The sequence below is a fragment of the Manduca sexta genome, chromosome 25 (assembly GCF_014839805.1).
Source record: "Manduca sexta isolate Smith_Timp_Sample1 chromosome 25, JHU_Msex_v1.0, whole genome shotgun sequence".
Lineage (NCBI taxonomy): Eukaryota > Metazoa > Arthropoda > Insecta > Lepidoptera > Sphingidae > Manduca > Manduca sexta.
In genome coordinates this window covers 10,115,807-10,131,968 of record NC_051139.1, presented here as the reverse complement: position 1 = coordinate 10,131,968, position 16,162 = coordinate 10,115,807, and the positions used below count along the sequence as shown (strand labels likewise).

General features: G+C 32.9%; 1 protein-coding gene across 6 annotated transcripts in view; it reads right to left on the bottom strand.

Moving 5' to 3' along the window:
* Positions 1-12,105: 12,105 nt before the first annotated feature.
* The window catches only part of LOC115452692 (agrin), a 99,949-nt gene continuing 95,892 nt past the window's right edge, over positions 12,106-16,162 (bottom strand). For 5 of the 6 annotated variants that reach the window (XM_037442679.1, XM_030181319.2, XM_037442678.1 and 2 more), the window contains 2 exons: positions 14,751-15,115; positions 12,106-14,425 (listed from right to left, as the gene is read on the bottom strand). In XM_037442679.1, the coding sequence (XP_037298576.1) occupies positions 14,280-14,425; positions 14,751-15,115 (511 nt within the window). In that variant the 3' untranslated portion in view covers positions 12,106-14,279. Of the gene's footprint in view, positions 14,426-14,750; positions 15,116-16,036; positions 16,139-16,162 lie in introns of those variants that run through there. The other variant, XR_005112987.1, reaches the window with a different exon arrangement.

Here is a 16,162-nt window from a genome sequence, read left to right as displayed (position 1 = left end):
TGTGGAAGTACATAAATTTTTAAAAAACTATAAAAGTTCATTTATAATAACTAATACGCAAATAAAATGTAGTGCGAGATTTCCATCAATAATTCTCATCAACTATTTGCCCCATTACAGTAAATGTTTAATTTTAATGATCGCATTAACGCGTTGTTTGTGCATAGGCAAGTTATTTCATCGCGATTTGGCTAATTACCTATTATAACAATACATAAGCTCACGACTAGCTGCCTTTTGGGGCAGGCGGAGTAACTAATACAACTACGATTCGTGTGATGTCATATGAGGCACAAATTAGAAAAGAAAAACTCACCCTCGTTTCAATTAACTCAGCTGGGAATGAAACACATAACCACATATTATATTATTATAATAATAATATACCAGAATGAACTAGTTACAAGTTATGTTTATACTGTCGATAGACCAATGAATTGATTCGTGTAAATATGTATGTTGTGCTGTAAATAGCTATTAAAAATGCTATGAGCAAAATATATAAATAAAGTTAATTTAGAATCGTTTTTATTCCCGTTCGTTCTGAAAGTCATGACTTTATTGACTTAGATTGGATTTTCAAGTAAGACGTCAAAATAAATGAATTTTTAATGTTCGCTTTTATTGCATTTTTCTTGGAAAATGTATTTTAACGTCTCAATCATAATGTTGCCTTTCGATATTGTTAATTTAGTTCATATTTTTCACTTGCCCAGACCGGCCGTGCAATAACGATAGTCGAAACGCGAATAAGTAATTTCATATAATTTAATACAAAAAACGTTTCTCGTACGCGAAGTCGTTGGACGTTCGACATTATATTTTTATTTTCGACTGAGACAGCCACTGCGATTTGGAGATCAATATGTAAATGCATTCGTGAATGCACGCGGCCCGGTGGAGGCGTGAGTGCATTTTGTCGTAGAGAGAAAGCAGCCAGGCGTGACGCGGCGACTGTTTTTGACTTTGTGAGGCCAACCTTTTTGCGAATTTTAAACACAGTCAGTTTACTTTAATGTGCAGTAGTAGGAATACTGAGCACGACTTCGCGATGGCCGCCACTACGATATGGTTTTGTTTGTAACATCACAATGATTATTGACGTTTTTTATCGACTACACTTTAATAATAAATAAAATTTAAAATAGCGCAACTGTGATTCTCTAAGCTAAGGATAAAGTTGATAGGAAATAATACTATTGATTTTAATATAGTCGGATGAATAAGGAACTAAATACATGTAAAGAGTGAAATCTGTGGTCTATCGTTTGTCAATAGAAAATCTTTTTGGTGTGAGATCGGTGAACGTATGTTGTTAACTTGATTTGACTTAGATTTACGACTTAGTTTTCCACTTGCCAGACGTCAATCACCTTTAGGGCTTTCAAAATAAAATTAATTATCCATTATATACCTCAGGAAAAATATACCTTACTTTACCGATACCAACCTTATACACTACATATTACGATCTACAATCCTTCCTAAACAGGAGGATCTTCTGTCCATATTTTCCACATAATAATCGGTAATTTGAGCCAGTGCCAAGAATAATCAAACTACATTAAAGGTGGCTTGAAGGTTGGCAAACATCTCGGTTAGATATCAAGTATCGCGATATCCTATGACAACAGAATGTACTTCCTGGGCACCTTGCCATGCAAACAAGATTTAGGTTAAGATTATTTTTAAGTTACCCTATAGCAATAGTGGTGCAGGTATACTGGTCGTTTCATACAATGCAACGTTATAACTTTGTAAATTAGATCCTTAATATACCTTGTTTTAGAGTTGCAAGTAACATTAGCGAAAGATGAAATTTTCCGAAAGGGACCCAACATATTAGTACTAATATGCATGAATGCGGTTTGCAAACCGGTTTATTGATAATTAGAATCTACATTAATTCTATATAAAGGGAAGCCGACAGGAATCATGTAGTGAGACCCTTCGTCACAGTTAAGTAGATAGAAAACCATAAATCACGTTCTATCTTTATGCAATATTATAACCCATCGTGCAAAACTTGTAAGGGCGTTGCTACCCATAACGCAAGGTACATCTTACCTTGTGTACCAGTGTTATATATGCCTACTACTATTATTTTTATAATGCATTTTACAATTGAGCATATTAATTGTAAGTGAGATTTGTATCTGGCCACCGAGGAGAGTTAATTCTACTATTTCATATTTTTATTATTGTAAATTTTTTACGCGATTATAATTAACTTCTATTATTCTATTAATGCGAGCTTACTTATAATATAATCGACACTGTAATAAACAACGTAATACAGCTGAAACTATATTCAAGGATTTGGTGAAAGTCGATCCAATTGTGGTCAAAGTTTGTACGGAAAGCTCATGTTTTATTTTTTGCGGTCTGTAAGCCGGCTTGATTTCATTTATTCTTTTTAATATCGGCGATCTGAGAATTTACAATTTGTTTCAATGCATACAATTGTAATGTAATACAAAAAATACATAAACCAACAACGGACACACTACAATATTAAGCTTTATTTTTTAGCATTTGTATATTGACTTCAAAGAATGGCGATTTACATATCTTAAAGTGAATGAACTTTGTAAATATTAATGAAAAATATGTTGGTAAAACGAACCAGTAATTTCGAGCGATACCACCGGACTCTCACGAATTAACCGAGTTCAAGGTTTCATTCTAAGCCAACCTAAATTTGTGACGGAAATTGCGTCACGGAATTCTAACAATTAAAATAAGTACTTATAAGAATTGTTCATTATAAAAGGTATTTGTTAAACAGCGCACGTATTTACTTTGCCATTAATAATATTAAGCCATTGTATTGGGTAAAATTCCTTTTATAAGAAGTTGGTTATAAAAAGGGAGAAGTCATAATAGAAATCATACTTTGTTGTCCAACACTTGCACTTACTTGTTCATAAATTGTGGAGCCTATTCAAAAATCATTTTACTTAGATACTGTTTATTAGAATCAATTTCGAAGCTCTGTATATTTCAGATCTCCAATTTTCGAGAAAAGGAAATCCCTTGGAGGTCTTAAGATCAATTTGTACCCAATTTATTCCAGTAATTAACTTTTACCAGCCGTAATTATTTGCTTGTTGCTTTCTTTCAGACTAACAAGTAATGAGATTTTTTTTATTTTCTTAGCTAATTTGCTAAAGCAAAGGATATTAGGAATCTAGGAGAGAAAATTATTGTTTTTGTGATCTTAGTAATGACATGATAGGTTTATTATATTTTTGTTAGTTATTCGTCCACGAAGCAATGTTACACTCAATTTACTTATTTTCTTTTTAAGAACTTATTTATAACATCGTTTCATTTTATGAGTGCATTCGACGTGTTAAGAATTTCTATCGTGCACATTGGATTCCTTTAAATATTTCCTAAACTAGCTAATTACTATTCAATAATAGATCAAGTGATTGAAAATTATTCCGATTTGGTGAACATGAAAAGCTATTTGTTACCGAAGCGTTGTTTATAGACTCAAAAATTGAATTGTTGCATGCTTAGAGGTATTTACTGTGAGTGGTCGTGGTAGAGAGTCGTAACTTCGACTTAATACTTACAGGTAATGACTACAAAAACATGATTTGATGGCTGTGTAGTGTTTTTTCGGTTTTGTTTTTTATTTTAGTTTCGGTACCGGCTAAATAATTAGAATGTTTCACTGCAATTTAGTTTCGGTGTTGTTTAACAAGAAATTTGAGGTGAGGTGTTTGTATTAAGTCTGCATTTTAGTTTATTAGTTTTTTTGTGGATTTGTTCGGGTGGAAATTCTTTTCCCGATGGTAAGTGGGATTACGTTTGATTACTATTGCTAGTTTCAAACCTTATGCAGATGAACTAAAATCGAATGATTCACAATGAATGAATGAATGAATGAACAACACACACTATTATTCACTATTATTGCATCGGATTACTTTGTATCTCGTATCCTTCTGTCAAATATAGACTTCGCTCGGAGTCTGTCGGACACCCAGCACAATCCGGTTAGTGTAAATAAACACCTTAACATATTTTATACCTTGCCTCGGTCTTCTTACGAGATAAGCAAGGAGTTTTATAACAACTTATTTTACATAAGAAAAATATCGAGTTGTCATTTTATCCAATAGCCACGTTCCAGGAAATTGAAAAGTATTAAGAACTAGATTCTTTCTGCAATTCGATTTGCGGCTGAGTTCTGATCCTAGGGAATAATAAATGGGTTAAATTTTAGAATTTATATTTATCATAAAGTTATTTAAATATCGGCTCAGTTCTATTTTATCCAACTGTCTATATACTTAGAATTATTATAAAATGAACATAACTTAATTGCAGTCCACATCAAACAAATGTAGACGAACAATAAAATTTACTGAATCATGGCTTTGTATACAATGTAGATGCTAAATTGACTCCAATTTAGGAAATACAGTGAAATCGAACTAAAGTTAGTAATGAACAGTTAATCGTTCTCTATTAGGAAATGAAAATAGCACTACAACTCTCAGCTAGCCGGCAGTTCGAAAATTATAGTTAAGTATACGGTGTCAAAATTTGTTGGTATGCGGCTGCAACACAAGCTGTGTTCACCGAAGTTAAATACGACTTAGTCCAAGTTGTGCGACATACCCCACCAGACTAAGACGCCAGTTTTGGCTACGAAACTACTTGACTTTGTTTGAAACGTACATACCTGCTAAGCTAATTCTATTCAATGTGACCGTGATTTATCAATGTTCCGTATATTGTTGGGACACGTTCTAAGGGAATGTAGGCTAATCGTGCAGTGTACTCGTATATACTCTTATGTACTAGTATAAATGGCGTATCACTCGTACATATATGCCAACATGTAGATCTATGCAATGATTTTAGAAAAAGGTATTTGTGAACCAAAATATGAAATTACGTCCTAATTATGAGCGTAATATCATATTTGACAAACGGACTCTTACAAAGGATCCTCGATTCCAGTTTCGGATTAAGGGAAATGGTATTACTAAAGCAAAGAAAGCATTACTAAATTTTTCAATATTTACAATAAAATTATTATAATATCACTGTTTTATGTAATATTATCACTTATATAGTATATTCTTAGATTATTTCGACAGTAGGTAGGTGTGACCTAGTTATTAAATACTAACTATATATCCTGAAACATGACACTTTATTAATGTTTGATAAATATTTTATCACAGGTCCAAATAATAATAAAAATCATTTTGGGAATGTGATATGATTATGAAATAAACCAGATTATAATTTTCGTAAACATTTAACTGCGACATTATTTTTCGACAAGAGCAATCAAAACGAAATACAATAGTACACAACGTCCTTTTTTATGTACACGGGAGGTTTTAGAATCGGTTTAATAGTTTAAAGATTTATTACTCTTCACAGAAACTTAGAAAATTTTCTTTATAAGTGAAGTTTTATAAAATCATAAATTTATCATTTCAAAATCAATCGTATTCCGCAGTCGCAAATAGCCCGCGGCATTTCCTTTGAGTGGCTAGAGATAAGTTGAGGTGCACGCCATATTACGTAAGACGTGCATTACAATCAAATATTATTTTCACAGTCTATATCTACCATTTTGTAAATTTTCATCCCCAAAGGAGTGAAGAAACTCGCAAGTCACAGCCAGCAGCACATCCACTTTCTGCCACGTTTATTCCGTTATCTGCCTCATGATGTAATAGAGGGCAAGCCTATCGCCTTATTAGGCACAAATTGCAGTCTCCAGGCTGATAAAAAGCAGAAAAATCCGATATCACTTCGCCCGATCCGAGGAACCAACCCTGAACCAAAACCTAATAAGATTTTTGACTGAATTTAACACAATTAACACTAATAAATTTTCCAATACTAGTTCAGAATACGACTTAGTTACAAATCTAACCCAAATGTGAAACCGAATTCTCCAAGAAAATTATAATGTTGAGTTTAATCGATTATTCGGGGTTGCACATACTGTGTTCGCATGAATAAGCAATGTTTGACTCAGACTTTCCGATTTATGACTGGACGCGGGCAAAAATTTGGAGCTGACCCCTGATACGGTTATCGGGTTTCGGCAATATGCATCATAAATCCGTAACATGGGATAGGCTTAAAAATAGAACAAAAAATTTCAAATATCCAAGACGATTTAAAAAGTTTTAGATTAGAAGCCTATTGAACTCATGTTTTTTTGTCTTATCAATTTTAATTTATTTGATTTATATTTACTGATAACAATAACTTATTGATCAGGATACTATCAAACGTATCATAGTCGAAATTATATTAGTAACTACTAACAAGATATTAAGCATAATATCGATAAAACTATAGGTTGTTTGTAGATTATACACTATATGAGGCTACATAAAGAAAATTCATATAGTTAGTCATATAACGAACAAAGTTTCAAGAAATTATAATTGTGTACGTGCATGAATAAGAGTCTTAAAAATAAAATAAATCATTTTATCTCCAGCTTATTACCATATTAAACAAAACGTTGCCTTTAAAATACTTTAAACGTTCTTAAAATGGTTCAGTTGTGCTGAGGTTTTGCATATAATTCGAGCGAAGTAATCTGCCCCGGGGACTTTAGGTATGAAACGGAAATCCTATACATGTTAACACACTTAAGCATCTCACGGCGATTACATTTGCATTTGTTTGAACAAGCTATTTAGAACGGTTATATTTCGAGTATCCGCCACTACTGCTCAAATTTGCTGAATAGTATTCAGATGTGATTGTATTTAATTAACAATTCATTTATAAACGCTCTTGATTTCTGTTGTATTGGAATATTTTACGAGAACACTTCCATTCTCTTCAACGCGAAGGACTATTTTGTAGCCGGTCGCATTAGGTGGGTGTTGTTTAGTCTTTTCCTGTCATCCATACTACAATTCATATATTTTTTTTATAAACAAAAATATAATGATTGTAGTGATTTATTTTTGTAAAAAAAATATACTTAGGTAGCAAATTTTAAATATACGAAAAAATATATGTTATAGATACCGTCATATATGTACAAACTAAACATTTTCTTATTCAAATAATAAAATACTATATACAAGCTTTGTTCAATTGTCATGAATCTTCAAACGCTTCAGACCGTATTATTGCTGTGAAGAAGAACCGGCACAAAAAACTCCCGCAGCAATACGATCAGTCAAAATGACTGATCTGATTACTGATATATACTTACCAAAGATGTGATAAACAGTTCCTTGTAAGTATTATTTCCTGGTTAGTATGCTATAAAATTCAATTAAGCCATTTCAATGGCACATAAATACGGAATATATTAAATCTAGTCAAATTATATACATTTTGAAGCAAGTATTCCTAGCGTTGGGACCGGATCGCAGTAAATTGTGATGGCGTTTTGGCCTTTCGCAATCGGCCGAGTCACCGGGGTGGAATTAAACGATTTATCGTAGTCACGCAGTCCGATTTCCACCGATCCCGTCACGGGTGGCAATATTGTTGTTACATGGGTTGCTCTGAATTTGTATAACTTTCTATTTGTATCTGCGGCATTAGGAAACACTTTGTTAAACATCCAATCCCCCAGAATTTTATTCATACAGTGATTCGAGTGTGAAAACTTATTTACATGGACAGGTTCTCTATGAGAGGGATTTACGGGCTTGTGATATGATGGGTATATGTTTGAAGAATGTTTTATTAAAGTTTATAAACAAGAAAACAAATGTTGAGTGCTTTACTATTTACTGGAACATTATAAAACTAGAAATTTCTGCCATCGCAACATCAGACTGCATTTCAAAACGAACACTATTAGTTCTTATTATTATTATCAAATATTCTGAGAGTACGTATATATAATATATTAACGTTACTCCTGGTCGAAATAACAAGTATTGGCACAAACCACTCCATCAATCTTGTCAATCCTCAAGCAAGTCAATAAACACGAAGGTAATAAAAATATTGTGACTAAGACGCATTACGCGCCTTTTTATATCACACCGACGGAATTACTTTATTGAACACGATTGTAATTATAAAATGCTGATAGACGAGCGAGAAATAAGTAACTTCCATCAGATGCCATAGCTGATATTTTATATACCTATACAGATATTAATAAGTATTTAACACATCATATCTATAGCACGTCGGAGGGGAAATGCCGTAAATAAGTATACCAATCATGTACTTACACGATGATCTCAGGAAATTAATACAGACAATCTCTATTCAATACATACATATAACGGTCTTTCCTTTTTAGTATTAATATTTCCTTCACAAACCAACGTCATTTCGAAACAATTTTACCTTTTCAATTAGGTACGACATACCAAAGGCAATTTGTATAAATTAACGTATGCAAAATTAATTTTCTATTGCTTATCTCAAGCAACAAACTCCAAGGTGGTAATATTTCAATGCGGCTCATATGATGTAGGGCCCTCCACAGGGATAATATATCAACTTGAAATTATTTTCTTCTCCGTCCTTTTGTTACCTAACCATTTCATTTGATGTCCTCGCTTTTTACTGTAGGTTGTAAAGAAATCTTAATAATGCTCTGAATTTCCGAATATTCTCTGAAATGTATTTTTGGAGTCCATTTGCCTTGTAGACGTTTAATGAGTGAAAGATAGAATTTTATAGTGGAATCCGCATAAAAAGTAGTTATTTTGTAAGAAGAATAAACTGAAGATTATTGATCCTTTATCTTCATACTTATTTTGAGCACGTTTAGGAAAATATTGCATAAAATTAAATAATTTGTTAAAAAAATGTGTATTGTTAAGTAAATATTTTCTAAAATTGAATTGAAATAATAAATGGTGACAAATTTCAACCTCGTAATAATTAGAAATAATAAAATTGTTTTATAAAACTCACGAACGAGACACGATTATGTTGGCATAGAAAAAAGCATTCGTTACGTATGACAGTGACGTGAACATTTTGATTCTTTTAGTTCAAAAGCCAGATTCAGTAGTGTGTATCGCTCGAGCAGTCGGTATTCACGCCACTGCGGAATGTCTGGATACAAATTCCGAGCGACGGCAAAAATCAGTATACCTTTATGTTCATTTTACTTTTATACAATTCAAAGAAATACTAATAATTTTGACATTGCGTTTCTAAATGGAACGTCATACTTATCTTTTTGATATAAGTACCACTTTAAATAAAATACGTTATTATAATATTGCCAGATCTAGAAATTGAAATAAATATAATTATAATTACTAATAGAATTTGACGCAGCGGCAACATCACACTTTCAGTAAGAAATACACTCACTCATTCGTACTGAACTACCAAACGATAAAAAAATTTGAATATAAAAACAGGGATTTTTGTGGAAATTATTATTATTAATGGATGTTTTTTGGCAAATGTAAGCAGAGGTAAAGATGTACCTATCTGGTTTTATTTATTAACGCAATGTCACAATGACCCTATATAGGTACTTACTCACGAGATTTATCCGTGAAGGGATCACCCTGTCCACTTTTCGCCATGTTTATTCCATCATGTGGCACGGGCGAGTATCGCAATATCAAGCCCATTCCTGACTACAGACTGATACTGTGCGAAAAAACTTCATCTAATCCGGGGATGGAAACCTAGACCAACACGGTAGTAAAACCACAACAATAACGTCACCAATACAGTCAGGTAAAAGAAACGTATTTACATAAGAAAACAAAGAACGTGCGCCGTATCCGTTTTGTGAGATGAAAACTATAAGTACTCATTATGTTTAAGTTCCACAAATAAAGTAGAGTTACCCTTATTTTTCTCTGAATTGGCTCAAGTTATAGTCGGCTTCCAGCAGAAATTTTCCGGGTAGAATCTTATATTTCTGCATTATCAGTCACTTTAAATCAGTTTAGAGGTTTAGTTCTTTTCAGGTTTATACTTCTTTATATGTGTTTCCTTTTAGGGTTAATTTAGGTTTACTTCTTTGAATTGTAATTTATTTAATTTATCATCTCGAAAATATTGGCATTACACATAATAAAATAAAATATTATTTTATCCCTGTATACTTCAAAGTACTGGATTATTGTGTAATATAACTACAATGTTGTCAGTTTCATAATAGAAAGAACAACGTTAACCTTTTAAGCATTGTTTTTTAAATTTACAACTTTTATAATAACAGTTGTCATTAATTGCTCCCAGGCACAAAACGCCATGAACTGAATGAGCCCCCTTTACAAACTACAAAAGCTTTCCACCTGCAGTTACAGCTCGAACATTTAATAAAGTGATAAAGCGTTGCGCCGAACACGCGATGTTTTTATGATTCCATTTCGTTACCATTTATTAGATCCCTACAGCTATGTATGCTCGTGCTTTAACCTTAATGACTTTGTAACTTCTAAAAATGGGTGTAATTCTCTCTCGACCTCACTTTCCCCTTCAGCATTTAAATAAAAACAAAACTAATCGACTTTTTAAATACCATGTTTTTAAACGTGTACGTAAACCTATTTTTGTTATAACCAAACAATGTTATAACTTAAGTAAATTGTTTTTATTAATCAACAGTTTCCAAGTAATATTTTCATTCAATTAAGAACTAGATTAGCGTTTTGCGTTTGCTGACCTTAATGCGGCGTAATGTTAATTCAAATTACTAGTGATTAATGAAAATTTCTTACGTCTCGATACAAGGTAAAGTTAATTTCGCATTTCAAAGAATACAATGCCGAATGTTTCAGTTCTTGGTATTAATACCTATTGCTTATTTTCCTCGTTCATAATGCCCCCAGGGATTCCGGTAGCTCGCGTGATTTATGACTTATGCAAAGAATGAGAGGATATTTTCTACACCATAATTCAGGCTAGTTGAGATTAGAGGCGGGTCCGCTTGGACGATGATATATCAATCTGTGTGCTCTCTGCGCCTTTTATTCTCCCTTATATAACGTAATTTTGTCAAATAAACAAAAATTTATTGATTTGCTCAACTTTTGTATTGTCTATTAATTTTATATGAGAAAAATAGTGTTTGTTTAAAAGTCCGCTATAACATTGGATATAAAGATGAAACAATTCAATTAGTCGTATGTACATGACAGCATTATTAATTTGCTTGTATTTTCCCTATGAATTAGTGCTATCCAACTATCTCATGGTTAAGTTATTAGCCCGAAACCTCAATTATATTTAACAATATAATATATCAAATTCTTTCCCAATTTTCATATTACAGCCTAACAGCCGTAGCCTGTGAATCTTTGTGTAAAATTCCCGTTTCTAAACGTTTATTACAGCAAATAAATGCCGTAGAACGTATTAATTACCGGCTTACTTTACGATTTATTCCAAGTCACTAAGTACTGAATTCATTAGTACAACTTCGCTCCCATAAAACCCAACAACGGCACGCGTCAAAGTAGCAAACAAGTTCGCATCATCAATCTAATCCCCTAATAGCCATCAGGTCGTTCCGACACCATGTCGGGTGTATTGTATCAACCCGCGACCAGTCCCGCAATTGTCTGTATCATTAAATTAAAAGCTTTCGTGTTTGTAGGCAGTTAGTAATATTTGCGGCACCTACAGGCACACTCACACAAAACCGCTCGCTAAACAGTTAACTAATTTATTATCCATAAATTCGTGATCAAGAAGTTGATAAGACACGTCCTTAGAGGGTTTTACGAGTGTAGTCTGCGTCTAATCAGCCCGTAGATTGGAAGTGGGCAGAGTTTAGCTATCAATATCGTGCAGGCATAATCTTGTCTGGTACGTTTCTTTCGTAACCGGAATCCGAGTTGGCGCTATAGATAAAACACGAACAAATGAAATTTTATTTACCGTTGTTGTCGTAAATAAGATGTTTTATCTACTTTCCGCACGAGCTCTTACATTGTAGGTAACTATTCTGACTGTTGTGATTACTGCGAATTGCCTACAAAGGTTTTATAGGTTACACTTGATTTATAAATGGCTGAATCTGTTGATGTGGAGATCCTTGGGGGAGGCCTATGTTCAGCAGTGGACTTCCTGTGGCTAAGATGATGATGATGATGATGAATCTGTTGAAATTGGTGCGACAATGTTGCATTAAAACAAACATTTGCGGATTGCAGTCTCTTTTATTAATCGTTTTATATTCAATAAACTAAGATAGTTACATCGAAACACACATTGCGTAACAAATTGGACTGGAAGATATGTAAGACCCAGTGATACATTATTGTACCTACAGGTAGGTAAATATATTGCTGCTAACCCTTGCCTCCGTTCCTTCAGGTAGATTTCGTAAACATTTCTAACGTTTTCCATATAAGGTGTCTATTAATCTTTATCACAAATAGATTATACAATTACCAAGAATTAACGGTGACAGGGTCCGATCTAAATCTATAAGAGTATTGGTTATGACTCGCTTAACACGAAGCACGTCTAATACGAACGAAACGCTAAAAGTCGTTCTGATATTATATAGATTTAATATTGTCATTGTTTTACTTTATTAGTATCATTACCTTACAAGTATTCCTCTAGATGAAGAGTAGAAAAACAACTTAGTTCCAAAAATCAGCGCTCAAATTAGCACATTAGAAAAACAAAATGATTACCTTAGATAATCCGTTCTAATTTCTATTTACCAAATAATTTTTCTATACATAACATTAGGTAATTTTAAAATTTACACTCTTACAAATAAAATTCAAATTCGTTATTTATTTAGTACATTTTGTAGTAGCTATTCTAAGCCGTTTTGGTTAATTTTCACAACGATAAAACATACCTCAGTTTACAACATTTATGCAAGTAAATCTCACGCACGTATTGTTTTTAAAAAGAAAATTAGTGTGATATTAATTTCGTTCAAAGCAGAGTAGACTACGTGTCTTAAATGTAACTTTAATACTGCGCTGTAAGGTACTTATTTGAAAGTTCAACTATACATCAAACATAGAACCGACTTCAAGAGCATATCTCGATGGCCCCGTTGGGGTTTATCCACGAGTAGGTTTATGTTAGTATACGTTTCGTAGCGTTTACGGACATTGCTCCTAAAGAAAATTAAGCGACTTAAACGTAAACTAGTCTAGAGAATTATGTACATATATTACAAAATTATATGGCAATGATGAGATATCAAATTAAAGTAAGTCGTGAACAGATCCATTTCTTATATAGACATACGCAAGACTGAAAATAAATTCTTAATTAAATTTACGATGACGAAGATAAATAAGAAATAGAAATGTCTACTAAAATGCTTTTATAAAAGAAAATAATTATGTTCCATAATTACTTAAGTACACAACATGGCTGTTTAATTCTTAATAGAACATATTTTTGATAGAAATCAACATCTATGAACATAGCTACTTACTGTACAATTACTATGGCACTGTTTATTTAAATTAATTAAATTAATAGTAATTAAAATAAAGTTGATCTTTATGTCATAGAACAAGATCAAAACAGAAGGCTGATTATTCCTAAAATGGACATTTAGTTGTGGACAAAACGTGTTAGTCACAAATGGAATGTTGCCATCATCAATCATTTTCAACTTCACTCGAATGAAAGTTTTTAAAACTTTCTTCGCAATTAATTTTCTTGAAACGAACTAATCTAACAACTATATAATATTTATGTCAGGATTCACGGGGAAAATATCCAAGTTATTTATCATTTATTTACCTCTTTTCATTTATACTCTGAGTATAAAATGTTTGTAAAATCTGGCGTATCAAGCACCTATACAAACTGAATATAAACATTAACACCTATAGCTACAACGTAAATTATTATGGCAGCACATTCTTTTGGTTAAGTAAAAACAATGATATTTTAGGTGAATACAAATTATTTTTTTGAGTAATATCTAAGCACCCTAAATTTTCATGTAATTTGTAGATTTCCATGCATATGTTATTTCAGTCTTAACTGTAGTTTATGTTGTCGATATTATATTTGCCGGTACAATCGACTACTTACAAACTATTTATTATAAATAAAATGCAAGACATGGCCACTAAGTCTGGTCGATCTAATTTTATGTAAAAATGCATGCGATGCTATTCAACGGACTTAGTCCCGGTTCCTTTAAGAAATATTACTAACTATGACAATTACTAAAATGCAATTGAAATGGAATGGATATGTATTAGGTACATAACATTAAACAGGTACTATCAAACTATTCAACAGAACAGCTACAAAATAATACTTTCATTTTTTTTATCTCAAAATCGTTTTTGCGTAATCTCAATAATTTTCGGCGATTTTTATTCGCAATGTCTTACTTCAGTCGCAGGTCGTATGGGTGTGCCGAGGTCAATGTGACGTCCGTTTGCTTTCACACTGGCAACACACCCGCGCAGACCAGTGTAGAGAGAAGATGGCAACCCTAGAGGCAGCGATGGCGATCCGCCTGCACAAACAAAAACAAACTATAAATATGGCAAATAATCTGCACAGAGAACCCTAATCTGAATAGTGGAGTGTCATAATTTACTCAGTTGAAACCGGAATGTACAATAATAGAATCTAGATCGAATAATGGCGAACAAAAAAAGAACAAGTCTAGATTGCGGCGCACTAAAATAAATTTCGTTGCTAAGCTTGAACAGTGTTGAACCTTATGGCGACGAAAAAGAATCCAATATATTCATATTCCTTTTTTTAAATGCATTTATGTGTTAAAAAGCCACACAAATGTAACCCTATCGATATCAATAAAGTGTGTAATGACTTACCTATCCAAAGCTTGGGGTTGGATTTCGAAGGTACCAGCAAGGACTGAGAGTACCCTCTTACAGGAGGTTTGTCATCTACTTGCAACATGGCCAATCTTTTCCTCCGTCTGATGGTTGCCGTGTGCCATCTCCCATCATTCACCCGTACCTTGGACTCCACACATTGGAACCAATCCTCGTGGGTAGCAGAGTTTATTTCTTTCACATCAGTATCAGTGTAAATCAACTGAAGTTTCCCGTCGCCCAAACCAAGTCCAATAAAATCACGTGGTCTTATTCCGATCTTCCGTCTCCATAATAAAAGACCTGATTCATTGTACGTCCGAAATTTAATTTCATATCTAATACCGCGAGCTCCGCTATTCCTAAAACGATTTTAGAGCTCATAAAGCAATCATTATTTTTAGCTGGGTTAGTGGCAGCCAATATAACGCAATGAAAAAGAACTGATCTAACTACGAAAATGTTATTACTTAGCAAAAATAAAATATGAAATATATCTACACAGTTATTCGTGATTCGATTTAATATTATAAGGAAGGACAAAATGTTTAATTTTAAATTTAAGAGAAACGTACTGTACACCACAAGCTTCTACAGTACACGTTTAATGGCAACTAAAAGAGTAATCATCGTCTCAGTACCCAGACCAAAAAATAAGCGAAAAACAATTTAACGACTTCAAAAACAATCAGAAGTAAGCAGAGACAGCGTAATCTTGCAAACTGTATTCCTGTTTACGCAGTTTAGTTTAACGCGTTTATGTAAATGCGTAAACTTGGGCGTAACTTATTTGACTTGCTTGACTTGAATTTATACATTCCGCTAACCTAAGGAGGGCCAACTAACATGAACAACAGTTTAAAGAAGTATAGCAGCTTGTCTTTTGTATTCACCGCATTATGACTTCGTTGTGAGGGAGTGAGTTTGTTTTGCATGTTGTATAATTTGTTAGCTTTCAAGTGGAATTTATAGACGTTATAAAGTTGTATTTTATTAGAGTACCTAACAACTATTATCGGAATGAAAAAATAATTAATAATAAATTTTGACTACTGTCCAAATTACATTTTAAGTGGAGTATAATATTTAGACCGACATTAAATATTTAACGTCGGAAAACATAGGGTGGCCCAATATCCCTACAATTAAGTTAATTTTAGAAACCATATCGGTTATACTACGCTATTCTATAGAAATAGATAGATATTCAATACATATAGTTACAAAGTAAAACACATTACTTGCAAAGTAAAACAGAAATGTAGATATAAATTAATTATTACCTAAACTAAGTTTTCTGCAGTGGCGTATATTATGTCTAAATATTGTTTGACGAATCCATCAAACGTTATCTTACACCATAATGTCCTTTGTTAGTTTGTAAGCTAGAAATGTAGGAGAAATGTTAG